The sequence below is a fragment of the Geotrypetes seraphini genome, chromosome 3 (assembly GCF_902459505.1).
Source record: "Geotrypetes seraphini chromosome 3, aGeoSer1.1, whole genome shotgun sequence".
In the NCBI taxonomy this organism is placed as follows: Eukaryota; Metazoa; Chordata; class Amphibia; order Gymnophiona; family Dermophiidae; genus Geotrypetes; species Geotrypetes seraphini.
In genome coordinates this window covers 171,119,168-171,134,907 of record NC_047086.1, presented here as the reverse complement: position 1 = coordinate 171,134,907, position 15,740 = coordinate 171,119,168, and the positions used below count along the sequence as shown (strand labels likewise).

The following is a 15,740-nucleotide window of genomic DNA, read 5'->3' as shown; positions in this document are numbered from 1 at the left end:
CAGGGCGCTGCTTCCCCCCCCGCTCACAAAGGCCCCCCCTGCTCGAATCGGCACCCCCCCGCGAGAACAGGAACCCCCCCGCCCGACCAAGTTTAACTCACCCCCCCTTTGGCACCGGCACGCAGCCCACAAGAGCTGGTGCCGCTTGAAGATCTTCTTCCCAGTCTCTGCCGGCTTTGAGCATGCATCTGCGCATGCTCAAGCCCTTCTAATTCTCCCTCTCGCCGCAGATGCATGCTCAAAGCCGGCAGAGACTGGGAAGAAGATCTTCAAGCGGCACCGGCACTTGTGGGCTGCGTGCCGGTGACAAAGGGGGGGGGGGTGAGTTAAAGTTGGTCGGGCGGGGGGTTCCTGTTCTCGTGGGGGGGGGGTGCCGATTCGAGCGGGAGGGGGCCCTTTGTGAGCAGGGGGGAGTGATGCCGGTTATCGGGGGGTGCTCGCAAATCGAGTCAACACTCGGTTTGCGAGACACGTTTTGCGAGAATGTTTTGCTCGTCTTGCAAAACACTTGCAAACCGGGTTACTCGCAAACCGAGGTTTGACTGTGCAAATCAAATACTGTAAATCGAAAAATGTTATTAGCCAAGTGGTGGGAATGCCCACTGAAAAACCACTTGTTAATTATTTTGAAACTTGATTATTGTAACTCTTTACTAATAAATGTTACCCAAAAAGAAAAGAGGAGACTACAGATAGTTCAAAATACCGCCATCAAATTAATACACAGCCGTAAAAAATTTGACCATGTTACACCACTCCTGATCGAATCACATTGGCTTCCCATCGCTCATCGCATTACTTTTAAAATTTTACTTTTAGTTTTTAAAACATTGTCCTCAAACGAACCTCAATTCATTAATAAGTTACTTATTCCACATAGTACATCACGTTCTTTAAGGTCCACTAATCAAAAACTTTTAACATTTCCATCGCTAAAAGTTATCGGAACTCGTCATCTTGATATTTTTTCTGTAATGGCCCCACAATTATGGAACTTTACCTCAGTATATAAGAGAGGAAAATGACCTAAAACTTTTTAAAGGCATTCTGAAGAGCTTCCTTTTTAAAGACGCTTTTAACTTATTACAATCATATATATATATTTTTTTAATCTTAATCACCTTACCTACTTTTTTTACCATTTATGTTTCCTTTTATATATACAATTGTAGTTCTGCCATTTCTTCCCTTATGTATCTGTTAGTTTGTATGTTAGTATGTCAAACTTATTTAATCTATTATAATTAACCTAAAGTGTACACCTTTTTCTCTTTTTATTTGTAAATCGCTTAGCAAATTAAATTAACCTAAAGTGTACACCTTTTTCTCTTTTTATTTGTAAATCGCTTAGCAAATTAAATTAAGCGATTTAATAAGTTAAAAATAAACTTGAAACTTGAGAAAAACCTCAAATCTATTTCATATGCAGACAGCAACCCAATGAGTTTTTTAGCCGTTCTTATTATGTATCACGGGCAAAAAAAACTCCACTATTACTCAAAAATGAAAGCTTACAGTCTATACCATTTTACCCAGCACTAACATCAGACTCGCTGGTCTGTGATTTCCTGGATCACCTCTGGAATACCACTCCAATCCCAAGGCATACCCACACTGCACAATCTTGAGGACTCACTGGTCTGTAAACCAAATGAGACATTTGCCAACCTGCTGCAGCTCCTTAAACAGGTTTTCTGGCCCTCACTGTGAACTTTTTATCTCCTGCACCAGAAGACCTCCCCAACTCCTGGGTTTGTGGGATCCTTTTCTTGGGTGCTTACCCCCAAGGTGGACCCTAGCATCCGGTAACTGTGATTGATGTTATTCTTCCCACATTAAAGATTATTGTTCCACATTAAATTTCATCTGCCACTTGGACGCCCAGTCTTCCAATTTCCTAAGGTCCGCCTGCAATTTTTCACAATGCATTTTAATGACTTTGAACAGTTTAGTGTCATCTGCAAATTTTAATCACCTCACTTGTCATTCAAATTTCCAGATCATTTATAAATAAGTTAAATAGCACCGGTCCCAGTATAGACCCCTGCGGCACTCCACTGTTTACTCTCCTCCATTGAGAAAAATGACCATTAAACCCTACCCTCTGTTTTCTATCCGATAACCAATTCCTAATCCACAACTGAACTTTGTCACCTATCCTATGACACTTCAATTTTCTCTGGAGCCTCTCGTGAGGAACTTTATCAAAAGCTTTCTGAAAATCTAGATTCACTATATCAACCGGCTCACCTTTATCAAAGAAGTCAAGCAAATTGGTAAGGCAAGATCTGCCTCGGATGACTCCGTCTAATTAAATCATGTTTGTCTACGTATTCCACAATTTTATTTTTTATAATCGTTTCTACCATTTTGCCCGGGACCGAAGTGAAGCTTACCGGTTTGTAATTTCCCAGATCTCCCCTGGAGCCCTTTTTAAAAAACATTGGCCACCCTCCAATCTTCAGGTACTACAGACGATTTTAGCGACAGGTTATATATCACTAACAGCAGGTCAGCAATTTCATGTTTGAGTTCTTTCAGTACCCTGGATGTATATCATCCGGTCCTGGCGATTTATCACTTTTTAACTTGGCGATTTAGCTCAGTACATCTTCCAGATTCACCAAGATTTCTTTGAGTTCATCTGCCCCATCAACCACTGCAGCTACAATGATCAGCAAGCAAGCATAACCACTCACTACCCTGCATTTACTAAGATTGCCTCATTATTTCCTATCATCATTAATTTCTCTCTCTCTCTCTCTCTTTTTTTTTACTATAATGAAAAGAGCAGAGCACCCTAACAGCCCTGGGCCTTAGTCTTCCAAGAGCAGAATAGTGCAGCCGACTAAAGGAAAGGAAATTATCAAGTAAAATAATTTCACCTTCCATGTTGACTGGTTGCACCGTTCTGAACAAGTGGGATGTGCCCAAGCAGAAGTACTGGGCAGGGGAAAACCAGATTCTCCTGAGGACTACCATTTGTTAGAGGTAGAGAAAAATACTAGAGATTTTCCTGAGCATTAGCAGATTATACTGGTGAGTTCAACGGGGAAAAAAATTTCTCTACCTCCAACTATTGGTAAGAGGGGATAACACCCACTTGTTCAGAATGGAGCAGCCAGACATCAAGGAATGGCGATTCACTCCTGTAGTGTAGCAGATAACTATGACTACATCACAAATGGTTCTAACTGGAACCCCCTGCAGATCAGGCAGCCTGTTTTTACCTAACTCAGGAAATACTCACACCAACATTATGCTTGTAAATTACATTTGCTCCCTCCAACGCAATCTTCCGCAAATTCAAATGGCATCTTGTTCGAAAAACGCAGACCACATTTGTGATTAAAATGTCCAATGCCACATCACTGTCTGCATCCATCGAGGTGGTTGATGCTCAGCTTCTTTCACAAAACACCATGAAGATTATATCCTATCAAAGATAATGATAAATACGTATTATACACACATTAGTCTTTATTATGCAAATTAATGACCTGCAAAGAAATCAGAGTCAGGGACAGTCTGTCCTCAACCAAATGAACTAGCATTCATTGGAACTCTGGCTGTGTACAAAGAGCCAAGAACAGTGAAAAACAGACAATAAAATGCCTGCAGTACAAAAAGATACAAAACAGCAAGCGTAAATGCTAAGAAAGAAATAAAATTACATAGAAAGCCACCTGCTCCAATTCAAATTAGTAAAATGCTCCCACTCCACCTAACAAAGAAAAGGACTGACTTTGAAGTCCTAATATTTATCAAATGGACAGCACTTTCTCAAGACTGAGTATGGTATACAGTATCACAATATGAAAGGAGACTGGGTCATTAGTGAAGAAACATAACAAGATTAGATTAGCCCAGATTCCCTTCATACTGTGATTGACACATGATCAGCGGCCACTGACAATGGCACCAGTTACAGAATCCGGGCCTATGACCTAGATTCACTAACCTGGCCAAGTCAGTCCGCTCCGATCTGACACAGGCCGAGTGATTCCCAACGGGCCTATATTCAAATGGGGGGCGATCATAGAAACGCCCCCCACCAACCTCACGGATCACTCTCCAGCGATCCAGACGCATGCACAAACCATCTCCTTTGCCTGTAGATGGTCTGCGCATGCGTTTGATGTCCGTGTTTTGTTTTTTTACTTTTTACTCAGGAGCCTGTGGTTTTAACCCGCGGGTTAAAATCACGGGTTCGAGTCGGGGCAGGAGAATCAGAGCAGAGATCGGGGCAGGAGAGTTGGGGCAGAGATCGGGGCAGGAGTATAGCATGCCATAGACTCCAGCGGATTCAGAATGCTGCGGCCAAGCTCATCTTTGTAAAAAATAAATTTGACCACGTCTCTCTGCTTCTGTCCAAGCTTCACTGGCTTCCGATAATCGCCAGGGTTCACTTTAAATGCGCCTGCCTAGCTTTCAAAATCCTACACAGCATCCTCCCTCTCTGTATCCCTCTTTCTTGGAACTCTTCTAACCCTAATACCACCAGATCCACCCACAAATTTAAACTATCCTTCCCCTCATTAAGAGACATTTCCCATACAGGAAAACTAGGGACCTCTCTCCCCTTCAGAATCACCGAACTCTGGAACAACCTTTCCTCCCCTCTTCGGAACCTGAGCTCTCTCCAACTTTTCCGCAATCATCTGAAGACCTGGCTATTCTCAAAAATCTGATACCTATTCCATCTCTGGCACTCTAAGCCCTCTAAAAACCCTTCATACTTGGACCTCTAACCATTCATTGTTAGTTCCTTTCTATCCCATCTCCTGTAAACCGTGCAGAGCTCTACGAATGTGGAGATGATGCGGTATACAAACCTAAGGTTTAGTTTAGTTTAGCATGCACTCTGGGTGTAGGCTATGATAGAGGACTGTACAATTTGTTCCTCTACTTGTGCTCTGGGAGAATATGCAGAAAATGTACATAATGCTATTAAGAAAAGCAGTGTTATACATTGAGAAATCATTAAACTGAAGGAGTAACCTTCAGAATTTCTTATTGATCAAACAAAAATATCATCTTAAGCTAGGAATACAGATAAGCTACCTTGACTCATGTAATGTACTCTGCTTATTATAAGTGCTTTAAATTAGGAATTCTTTTTCATAAGCTAGCATTTGCAGTCTCCAGAAGCAACATGAATTCAAAGCAGGAGAGTTGGGGCAAGTGATTCAGAGCAGAGATCGGGCCAGGAGAGTCGGGGCAGAGAGCAGGGCTGGAAGATCGGGACAGAGAGCAAGGCATCAATGGAGCAGGAGAGTCGGCAGGGACATGTGCGACTGGTCCTCAGCAGTTGCTTCTTCTGTTGATCGGCCAGACCAGTCGGTGTCCCAGATTTGTTTAGTGAATCCTGTCCCTGCCTATTTTGCATGCCGTTTCCCCTCATTTGCATGCACGGATCGGGATCGGAATCGGATCGGCACAGAGGTTAGTGGATCGGGTGGGAGGAAAATCAGGTCGCAAACCGATCGGTACAACAATCAGTTTGCTTAGTGAATCTTGCCCTAGTTTTTTAATGTTTATTTTAATATTTTATTTGTTAAATTATGAATTTGTATGCATTTTGGAAACCACTTAGGTTTAAGCAGGTTATAAGTTTTTTTTTTTTTTTAAATAAATAAATACAGCTTCAGAGAATGTGTATTCTGAAAGGATTCCAAAGAATCGTGCTTGTAATCTTACTAAATGCAAGTAGCCCCAACAGAATTGCCAAAAGAACAAAATTGAGCCACTAAAGAAACAAAAACTGTTACTGGGTCATTCCTATACCACCTACTGAAAAGTGTCACCGAGGAAACCAGTGTGGGGAGGTGGAGGAGGGGATAGGCCACAAGAAAGGAAGAGACTTAGAGGCTGAAAGAAAGTGTGTGTGTGTGTGGGGGGGGGGGGGGGGGGGGGGGAGAGACCGCAAAACAGAACATATTAAAAAAAGAGGCTTGGTACACAGAGGAAGTGAGGTGTAAAGGATGGAGGCTGAACAGTGCTGTAACTATTTCATAGGATTCTTGAGAGTTGTTTTAAAGTAGGATAAAAGAGCCATGGAGGAAAATTTTTATAAAACAGGGCACTTAGGCTGTATGCTTTTATAAAAATAGCCCCAACCCAGAAAGTAAAAGTAAATGGATATGCAAATCTCTCATAACTCTGCCCCATTTCTATCATCCTCTATCCCCAGGCCTGCCTATATATATATATATATATATATATAAGCTATACATTGGTAGCACACACATATGCATATATATCTTTTGTTAAAATTTAATATAACACTTGGCTTTACTAGATTAAGGTGGTTTACAATGTATATTTAAAAAAAACAATGGTTATAAGAAAAGAGCTCCAATAATAAAAAAGGATAGGAAAGGTATGATCTTTCTTCCCCATCAGGTTGATCACCAAAACCCCAGAGAAAAAAATGGGTTTTCAGCAGAATCTTGAATCATTCTAGATTTCCCTCTGCTCATATTGATGCCAGAAGCCTATAACCACAAAGTAGGAGCTAACCAGAAAATTGTGCTCTCCCAATAAGCCTTAGATACTGGAGGGACCATCATTCGGCTGATCAGAATTTATTGATCATACCTTCTATCAAGGAATTCTACTACACTAGAAATACTAATTTTTCCATTGTAGCTCCAACTTTATGGAACGCCATTCCACCTCAACTCCACCACGAAAACTCACTCGATAAATTCAAGACTAAACTATAAACATTCTTATTCCAAGACGCATCCCATAGCATCTAAATCAGGGGTGCCCACACTTTTTGGGCTTGCGAGCTACTTTTAAAATGACCAAGTCAAAATGATCTACCAACAATAAAATTTTAAAAAACCACAACGCACACTGTACGCATAGAAAATGTTAATTATCATTCCTATTCCAGGGTTTTTCAAAGAGGTCAAAGCAGATGACTCTATGCACTATCACCTCAGTAACAACCATACAAAAATAGACAAATATCCCCCCCTCCCTTTTTACTAAACCACAAAAGCAGTTTTTAGAGCGCAGGGAGCTGCGCTGAATGTCCAGCGCTGCTCTCGACGCTCATAGGCTCCCTGCGCTAAAAAAAACTCTATTGCGGTTAAGTAAAAGGGGACCTTAGTGTAAAATATAGACAGCAGATATAAATTCAGACACATTTTGATCACTAAATTTAAAATAAAATCATTTTTCCTACCTTGTCTGGTGATTTCATGAGTCTCTGGTTGCACTTTCTTCTTCTGACTGTGCATCCAATCTTTCTTCCCTTCTTTTAGCCTGTATGCTTCCTCTCCTCCAGACTTCGTTCCCTCCCCCAACTTTTCCTTCCTCTCTCCCTGCTCTTTCTTTCTCTCTGCCTCCCTTTCTTTTTTTTCTGTGTCTCTTCTTTCCTTCTGTCTCCCTGCCTGCCCTTTTTCTTTCTTTCTCCCTGCCCTCCCCCAAGCCACTGCCATCGGGGACCAGGACCCAAACCGCCACCAATAACAGGCCCGAAAGCCGACACCGCCCCAAGCTTTCCCTGCTTCGGCCGACCAGCATTCCTCTCCCCGATGTCAATTCTGACGTCGGGGAGAGGCAGGCTGATTGGCCCAAGATCGCGATCGACCTATTGGGGGAAGTGCTGTCGGGTCCTGCCTTCGCGGAAACAGAAAGTAGGCAGGACCCGGCAGCAAGAAGAGCAAATGCTTCACTAACCTGTCTCCCGCCTTAGCCCATAGCGAACGCTTGCTTCAGGGCTCTCAACATGTGCGTGCCGGCTTCCCTTCTTACCCCCCGGACATAACTTCCGGTTTCGGAGGGAAGAGAAGGGAAGCCGGCACGCACACGTTAGAGCCACGGAGCATAAGTTGCTATGGGCTGAAATCTCCAAGCCGGTTTTTTTTGTTTTTTTTTAATGTTCAGCAGCGGCAGCAGCTAAAAGGCCCTAGAGAGAACACTGGAGAGGAAGGCTGATCGGCCCGGTAGATCAGGACGGCAACACGAGTCGATCACAGAGCCCGGGATGAGCTCCGCGATCGACTCGCGTTGCCTTCCTGAACTACTGGTTGATCGCGATCGACGTGTTGGGCACCCCTGATCTAAATATTTCCTTTTCCAACAGCATAGCAGTATATTAAACGAACTGCTTTTAAAAAGCAATCCCATTTCCTGGTGTTTTATTCCACCCCCACCCCCTTCCCCTTAATTAATTTGCTTTAATGATATAATTATTAACTTTTCCTCCCTTTTCACCCTCAAACTCATGTTCGCAATCGTAATTTGCCTATTTAATGTTCACATTTTCTCCTCCTATCCCCCTTACAAAATTTATTTTAAAATTTTTAGCTTTGTAAACCTGCCAGGTGCACATCAATGGTCGGTATATTAAAATTTAAATAAACTTGAAACTTTAGCAGGCACATAAGGAATGGCTAAAGAGCTCCAATAAAGAGGTACATGTTCATAATAAACATTATGGGTTATAATCAAAAACTTGAATTCAATTCTAAATTGGATAGGTAACCAGTGGACCTGCTATATCACATTTACATACATTTCCTAAAATGTGACATTACAAAATGCAGCAATTCAGCTTTTGGAAATGCATATGAATTCAAGACAGAGATCCAATGTACTTGTCCCAAGTTAACGGAGAGGAGGGAATAGTGAGTGGCATGGTAAGGAAGACTAGATAGGCAATATGGTCTATAACTGCTTTCATTTTTCTATGTTTCTGTGTATGCAAATATGATCATATTATTACCCTGTTCAAACAGGTCCATTGGTATCCAATTTGAATGGAAGTTTTTTATAATAGCCCATAAAGATTACTATGAACATCTACTTCCTTAATGGAGCTCTTTAGCCATTCCTTATGCCTGTAGAATGTTGTGCTGTATGTTGTATGTGCCTGCCTGCATATATAACATTTTTGTAATAAATATGTGAAATTAGCAAGGCATGTGAAGAGCAGGTTCATAAAATAGATATACCAGGAACTGAGGTGACAGAAAATCCCTTTTTTTAAGCTAAGTGAAACTTGTTCACAGAAGGACAAATCTGTAATCTATTATGACGCTGTAGATTTGGAGATGTTTAAGATCAAGTGATGATCTCTGAGCCAGTCAGAAATTTAGAGAGATCTGGGGATACAGAGGAGACTGTGGTTACTAAAAGTGTGTCATCTGCATAGCAGTAGACACTCACCCCATAAGACACTATGGCCCCCTTTTATCAAGCCATGTTAGGGTTTCGCCAGCCACTAAGGTAAAAGCTCTGATGCTCTTAGAATTCCTAAGAGCACTGAAGCTTTTACCGCAGTGGCCGGCAATAAAAAAACTTAACGTGGCTTGATAAAAGGGGGGCCTATAATAGTCATTAGAACTTACGGTAAGTAGATATTACATAGAATAGGAGAGAGAACAGAGCCCTGTGGAGTTTCACAGTCTAGCTAAAAGGATCTAGATGTTACAGATTTTAAATTTCTTTTAGGGCTCCTTTTACTAAAGTGTGCTAGCGTTTTTAGCGCACGCAGGATTTTAGAGCGCGCTAAACCCACGCTATGCTTCTAGAACTAACGCCAGCTCAATGCTGGCGTTAAGGTCTAGCGTGCGGGGCAATTCAGCGCACACTATTCCGCATGTTAAAGCCCTAACGCACCTTTGTAAAAGGAACCCTGCATGTAATGTAATGATTGTACATTTGCCAATTAAAGTTCAATACGGCATACAATACCAATTTGCAAAATGTAAAATAATTAGACTCTTGTCTTAAAAATAAAGGAAGAGAATTCTACCTAGATGCTGCATGATAAGCTAAGCTATTGGTACATACCCTATGGAATTTAACAGTGTAAATAGGCAGAAAATTTAATAAAAACCTTTTGTCTCCCTGAAGCCACTGGAATTGAGAATGTATGGCGACTTCTTATATTTAAAGACAGAGGGGTCCTTTTATTAAGGCGTGCTAACCGATTTAGCACATGCTAAATGCTAAGGCATCCATTATATTCTATGGGCGCCTTAGCATTTAGTGCGCTCTAAATCGGTTAGCACCCCTTAATAAAAGGACCCATTAAATACAAAAATGCAAAGCTTAAAATAGATCAGACAATTAAATGGTAACCAGTAAAGAAGGTAACAATTCTCCTGCGGCAAATGCACTGAAGCCCATAGGAACTGAATGGGCTTTGGTGCATTTGTTGCAAGGAATAACTACTGTGGCTTTGTTAAAGGAGCTCAAAAAGAGATATAATAGCTTTGAACACAGAAGCTGAAAAGAAATCAGCCTGGTGGTGGCATTTTCTGCAAACAGAAGTCTATGTCATCTTCTAAGTCTTTGTGCAGCTGATATAAATGATATTAGTGTAATTTTTTTGAGAAAGAACTAGCGACTGCACAAAGTTTGAAGGTTTAAACTTCAAAGAATGTTTTAACAGCTCTTAATTTCTTTGAGGTCAAAAAAGTATTCCCCACTACTTTATTAATCTGATTGTTCATACTAAGGGGTCTTTTTACTAAGGTGCGCTAAAGATTAGCGCGTGCTAAATGCTAACGCACCCATTATATTCTATGGGCGTGTTAGCATTTAGTGCGCCTTAGTAAAAGGACCCCTAAAATAGCAATCTATTTCTACTCACAAAATACAAGATGACTAAACTAAACTAAACTTTGGGTATGTATACCGCATCATCTCTACATTCGCAAAGCTCGAAACGGTTAACAAGGGTTAGGGTAGAAAGGAACTCCAGTGAAAGGAAAAGACAAAATGAAGAGAAAATTTAGGACAGAGTAACCAGAGAGAGGAAGAGTTACATTTTTGAAAATAACCCGGTTTTCAGATGTTTACGGAAGATTTGGAGGAAGCTCAGATTCCTAAGAGGGGAGGTAAGATTGTTCCAGAGCTCAGTGATTCTGAAAGGGTGGGAAGAACCTAGTTTTCCTGCAAGGGAAACGCCTTTTCGAGAGGGAAAGGAAAGTTTCAGTTTTTGGGTAGATCTGGTGGAATTGGGGTTAGAGGAATTCCAAGAAAGAGGAATAAAAGGGGGGAGAATGCCATGTAGGATCTTGAAAGTAAGGCAGGCACATTTGAAGTGGACTCTGGAGATTATCGGGAGCCAGTGAAGCTTGGACAAAAGTGGTGAGACGTGGTTGAATTTGCTTTTTGCGAAGATAAGCTTAGCAGCGGCATTTTGAATCCGCTGGAGTCTTTGAAGGTTTTTCTTTGTTAGGCTTAGGTAGATAGAGTTGCAATAGTCCAGTCTGGAAAGGATGGTGGATTGGACAAGGACGGCAAAGTGTTTTTGATGGAAACAGGTTCTCACTTTCCTCAGCATGTGAAGGCTGAAGAAACATTTTTTTATTAGGGAGTTGAGGTGATCGTTGAAGGAAAGCGTAGAGTCAATGATGACTCCCAGAATTTTACTTAAGTATTCAAGATGCAGGTTGGGGCCAGAGGACAGTAGGATGGAGGTGGGCAGTTGGTCCAGTTTTGGGCCGAGCCAGAGAAGTTTTATTTTGGATTCGTTCAGTTTCATCTGCACAGTGTAGGCCCAGGATTGAAGGTTCGATATACATGAGGATATGTTCGCAGAGAGGTTGGTGAGGTTCCGGTCGGTCTCAAGGAGAACAAAGATGTCATCTGCGTAAGTGTAAAGTGTTTCAAGTGGGGAGAGATGGAGGAGTTTAAGGGAGGACATGTAAATGTTGAAGAGGATAGGAGAGAGAGGTGAGCCTTGTGGGACTCCACATATCGGGTTTCAGGGGGAGGAAGAAGTGCCCTTCATGTTGACTGTGAAGGAGCGGGAGCGTAAGAACTTCGAGAACCAGTCAAGGATTGTGAAGTTAATGCCTATCTCGGTGAGTTAGTAAATTAGGATATCATGATGGACGACATCAAAAGCTGCAGAGAGGTCGAATTGAAGAAGGACGGCGAACTTGTTGCGAGAATGGAGATGTTGAACTTTTGAGATTAAGGAGGTCAGAAGGGATTTGGTGCTGAAGTTGGGACAGAAGCCGTATTGGTAGGGTAGAAGAATGGTGAATTTTTCAAGGTAGGAAGATAGTTGAGTGGATATGATGGATTCTAGCATCTTGGTAAGGAGAGGAATGTTTGCTATTGGACAGTAGCTGGATGGTGTGGAGAGGTCTAGATCAGGTTTTTTTCAGTAGTGGGGTTAAGGAGATATTGCCCATTTCTGGGGAGAATAGACTCGAACGGAGGGCGGAATTTATGAGAATGGTAAGAGATGAGATGGCCTGAGGGGGAGTGTTCTCGTAAAGGTAGGTGGGGAATGGATCCAAGGTACAGTTGCAGGATTTCAATTTGAGGCAGAGATTATGGAACAAGGATTCAGAAACTAGTTCGAAGGAAGACCAGGATCTGTTGGCTGGGATGGGGTAAGAGTCTATTGGGATAGGGTTGGGGTCGATTGGAATCAAAGATTTGTAGGAGATTGCAGGTGGGAAGGAGCGCCTCAAGGTGGAGACCTTATCGCTGAAGAACTTTGCTAGAGAATCGGCTTTCGGCTGAGGGGGAGGAGGGGAGGATGGAGTCATTTTTGGAGGTTAAGGAACGCCAGATGTTAAATAATGTGCTACTCTGATTGTTGGATTTGGAGATTTTGTCACCGTAGAAGTTTTTCCTTGCTTTTTTTAGAACAGTATTGAAGAATTTAGTATTGACCCTCCAGGAATGTCTGTCTGTAGGGAATTTAGATTTTTTCCATTTTCGTTCCAGAGCTTGGCATTTCTGTTTCAGTTCTCTGTGGTATGGGAGGTACCAAGGGGCCTTACGGGAATAGGAGATGGTTTTAGTGGAGAGAGGGGCGAGGGAATGGAAGGTGGACTCGGAGAGGGCGACCCAGTTTTGCCAGTTAGTTTCTGGTTCTGCTGGTTTAGGGATGGGGGAAAATTTGTCAAGAAAATTGGTCCAGAACAGATTGTTCGAGATTTTTTTTCCGGAAGGTAATAGAATTTGAGGTGCGAGATGGGGGCCCAAAATGTGACATGAAGATTGGGAGACAGAAAGCCCCTAGGAAGTGGTTGGACCAGGGGATGATTTCCCAGCGAATGTCGTCGGTTGAGGTTTTGTGGGTAGTGAGATCTAGAAAATTGATGAGGTCTAGTGTGTGGCCTTTTTCGTGGGTTGGGGAGAGTGTGGTGGGGTGAAAGCCTAAAGAGGAGAGGAAGCTATTAAATTCAATTGCATCCTTGCTGGTGACATCGTCAAGATGGAGACTGATGTCTCCGATGATCAATAATCTTTGAAATTTGAGGAAGGCGTTTGTTATGGTTTCAAAGACGAGTTCGGAGGAATTGTTCCATGTATCCCATGTATAATCAGGATCAAACTCTAATAGAGATCAATACTTTGCACTTGAGTAGAGCTAATCTGAAGAAATTTTGTTTTACTTTTATTTAAACACTAGTCTTTAAGCCCGTTACATTAACGGGTGCTAGAATAGATGTGTCTGTCTGTCTGTGTTTCTTTATCTCTCTCTCCTTGGCCACTGTCTGCGTCCTTCTGTCTTCCCCCCCCCCCCCCCCCGAGCAAAGCTGTCTGTCCCCAGCACACCTCCCCCTCAGAGCAGCCCCCTTTCCCTCTCCCTATCTCTCCATGGCCCCTTCTGTCTCCCCCCCCAGCACACCCCTCCCCCCAAAGCAGCCCCCTTTCCCTTTCCCTCTCCCCCTGGCCCCCGGTATTGATCCGCTTCTTACTCTCCCTCCATCCCGGCGTCTTCTGGCCTGCTCCTCTTCAAAGCAGCCTGCGATCGTGGTGGCCGGCTTTAGCGAACCTCGCAGGCCGCTCTCCAACTCGGTAGCACGTTCCCTCTGACGCAATCCCGTGCGTCAGAGGGAACGTGCTACTGTGGTTGGAGAGCGGCCTGCGAGGTTCTTTAAAGCCGGCCACCATCGCAGGCTGCTCTAAAGAGGATTGGCGGCGGCAGCAGTGGTGAGTGAGGGCGGGACAGGCTGCTCTGAAGAGGAGGATCAACGGCAGCGGTGAATGAGGGCGGGAGGTGTGTTCCCTGTCGAGGACGTGGGCAGGGAGAGAGCTTGCCTGGCTTCCAAATGGTGAGTGAGGGCAGGCCAGAATGTTCCCTGCTGCCGGGTTCTAAAATGGAACATGGCCACGGATCACACACCACAGCGGCAGGGAACACAAAACTCTAAGTGCGCATGCGCTTAGCATTTTATTATATAGGATAACTGATGGCTACTTCCCACCTTTCCACAACATTTATGCCTTATTTAAATATCTGAATCAGCCTTTGGAGTGGAGAAAAAAACAGTAATGTCATCTCTATAGGTAAATGACTCCACACTAGTGTTGCCCGATTCAGGGCAAAAATTTTTGATTCAATTTGACCTATTGAATTGATTTTTCGATTTGATTCACTTTTCTTACCCAGTTGAGATTTTTTTTTTTTTTTTTTAAACAGCCTGCCGGGTTTATTTTTGTAGCCTCTTCACCCACCCCACCCCCCTTTGTCCTCTCCAAACCCACACCGGTGCTATGGTGTAAACAAAACAAAAAAAGAGACTTTTCCTCTCTCTGTTAGGTCCTAGCTCATGCTCTGGCAGGATACATATTTCAAATCTGGCATATTGTAATCACAAAATTGAAAATTAAATTATTTTTTCAACCTTTTGTTGTCTGGTCATATTATTCAAATCATGTTGGTCCCAGGCTCTGGTATGTTTGTCATCTGTTAACTCTCTTGCTAAGGTCTTCTGCCCATTTGACATTTTCTTCTTTCTCCGTGCTCACCATTCATCTTTCGTCTCTGTACCTTCCCTTCCATTGCTATAGCCAACATTTCTTTCCCACTGTCTACCATCTTTCTCTCTGCCTTGTGCTCTGGGTCAAACCTCTCTATTCTCCTTCACACAGCATCTCTCCCTTCCTCCCCTCCATTATCATGTGCAACATTTCTTTCTCTTTCCCCATGCACCATCTCTCCCTGCCCTCCACCCTATGTCCAACATTTCTCTCTCTCTTATCTATGCACATCTCCCTCCCCTCTACCATATGCAAGATTTCTTCCTCTCACCCCTTTCTATCTCTCTGTTTAAGCCTGGCAAAATTCTGTGCAAAAAAATTCAAAATTCTGCACACAAAATTAGAAAAAATTGCAAGTTTATTTGTCAAAATTTAAACAATATTTTGCTAAGTATTATCCATATTTCATTTAAAACAGTTAAAATAAAATGTAAATTCCTATGAGCATTGGAGCTAATACCGCTGTGGCCGGTGATATAAAAGCCTACCGTGGCTTCATAAAAGCGGGCCTAAATTTGCTGAGGACACAAAGGTGTTCAAAGTAGAGAATGACACAAGGACAAAATTTTCCCCGTCCCCTTAGGAACTCAATTTCTTCATCCCATCCCTGCAAATTTTGTTGCTGTCCCTTTCCTGTAAGCTCTGCCTTAACCATACAAGCCTCGAATACTTATGATTTTAAAGTGTTTGAGGCTTGTGCAGATGAGGACAGAGTCTGCAGGAATGGGGCAGGGACAGGAAAAGAACTCTCCGGTATGGGAAAATGATTTTCCCACGTGGATAGGGAAAAATTTATCCCTGTCATGCTCTAGTTCAAAGTTCTTAAATTGCAAGAGGATTCTGAAAAATTGCAAGAGGACCTCGCAAGACTGGAAGACCGGCCATCAAAATGACAAATGATATTTAATATGAACAAGTGCAAAATGATGCATGTGGGAAAGAGGAACCTGATCCTGGGTTTTATGTTAGGAGTCAAT

The 15,740-nt window shown here is 42.7% G+C and overlaps 1 protein-coding gene across 1 annotated transcript in view; it reads right to left on the bottom strand.

Annotated features, from left to right (window-relative positions):
- TBPL1 (TATA-box binding protein like 1) overlaps positions 1 to 15,740 on the bottom strand; it is an 80,686-nt gene that overhangs the window by 47,494 nt on the left and 17,452 nt on the right. The window contains exon 2 of the mRNA XM_033938271.1: positions 3,251 to 3,436. Coding sequence (XP_033794162.1) covers positions 3,251 to 3,385 — 135 coding nt within the window. The 5' untranslated portion in view covers positions 3,386 to 3,436. The remainder of the gene's footprint in view (positions 1 to 3,250; positions 3,437 to 15,740) is intronic.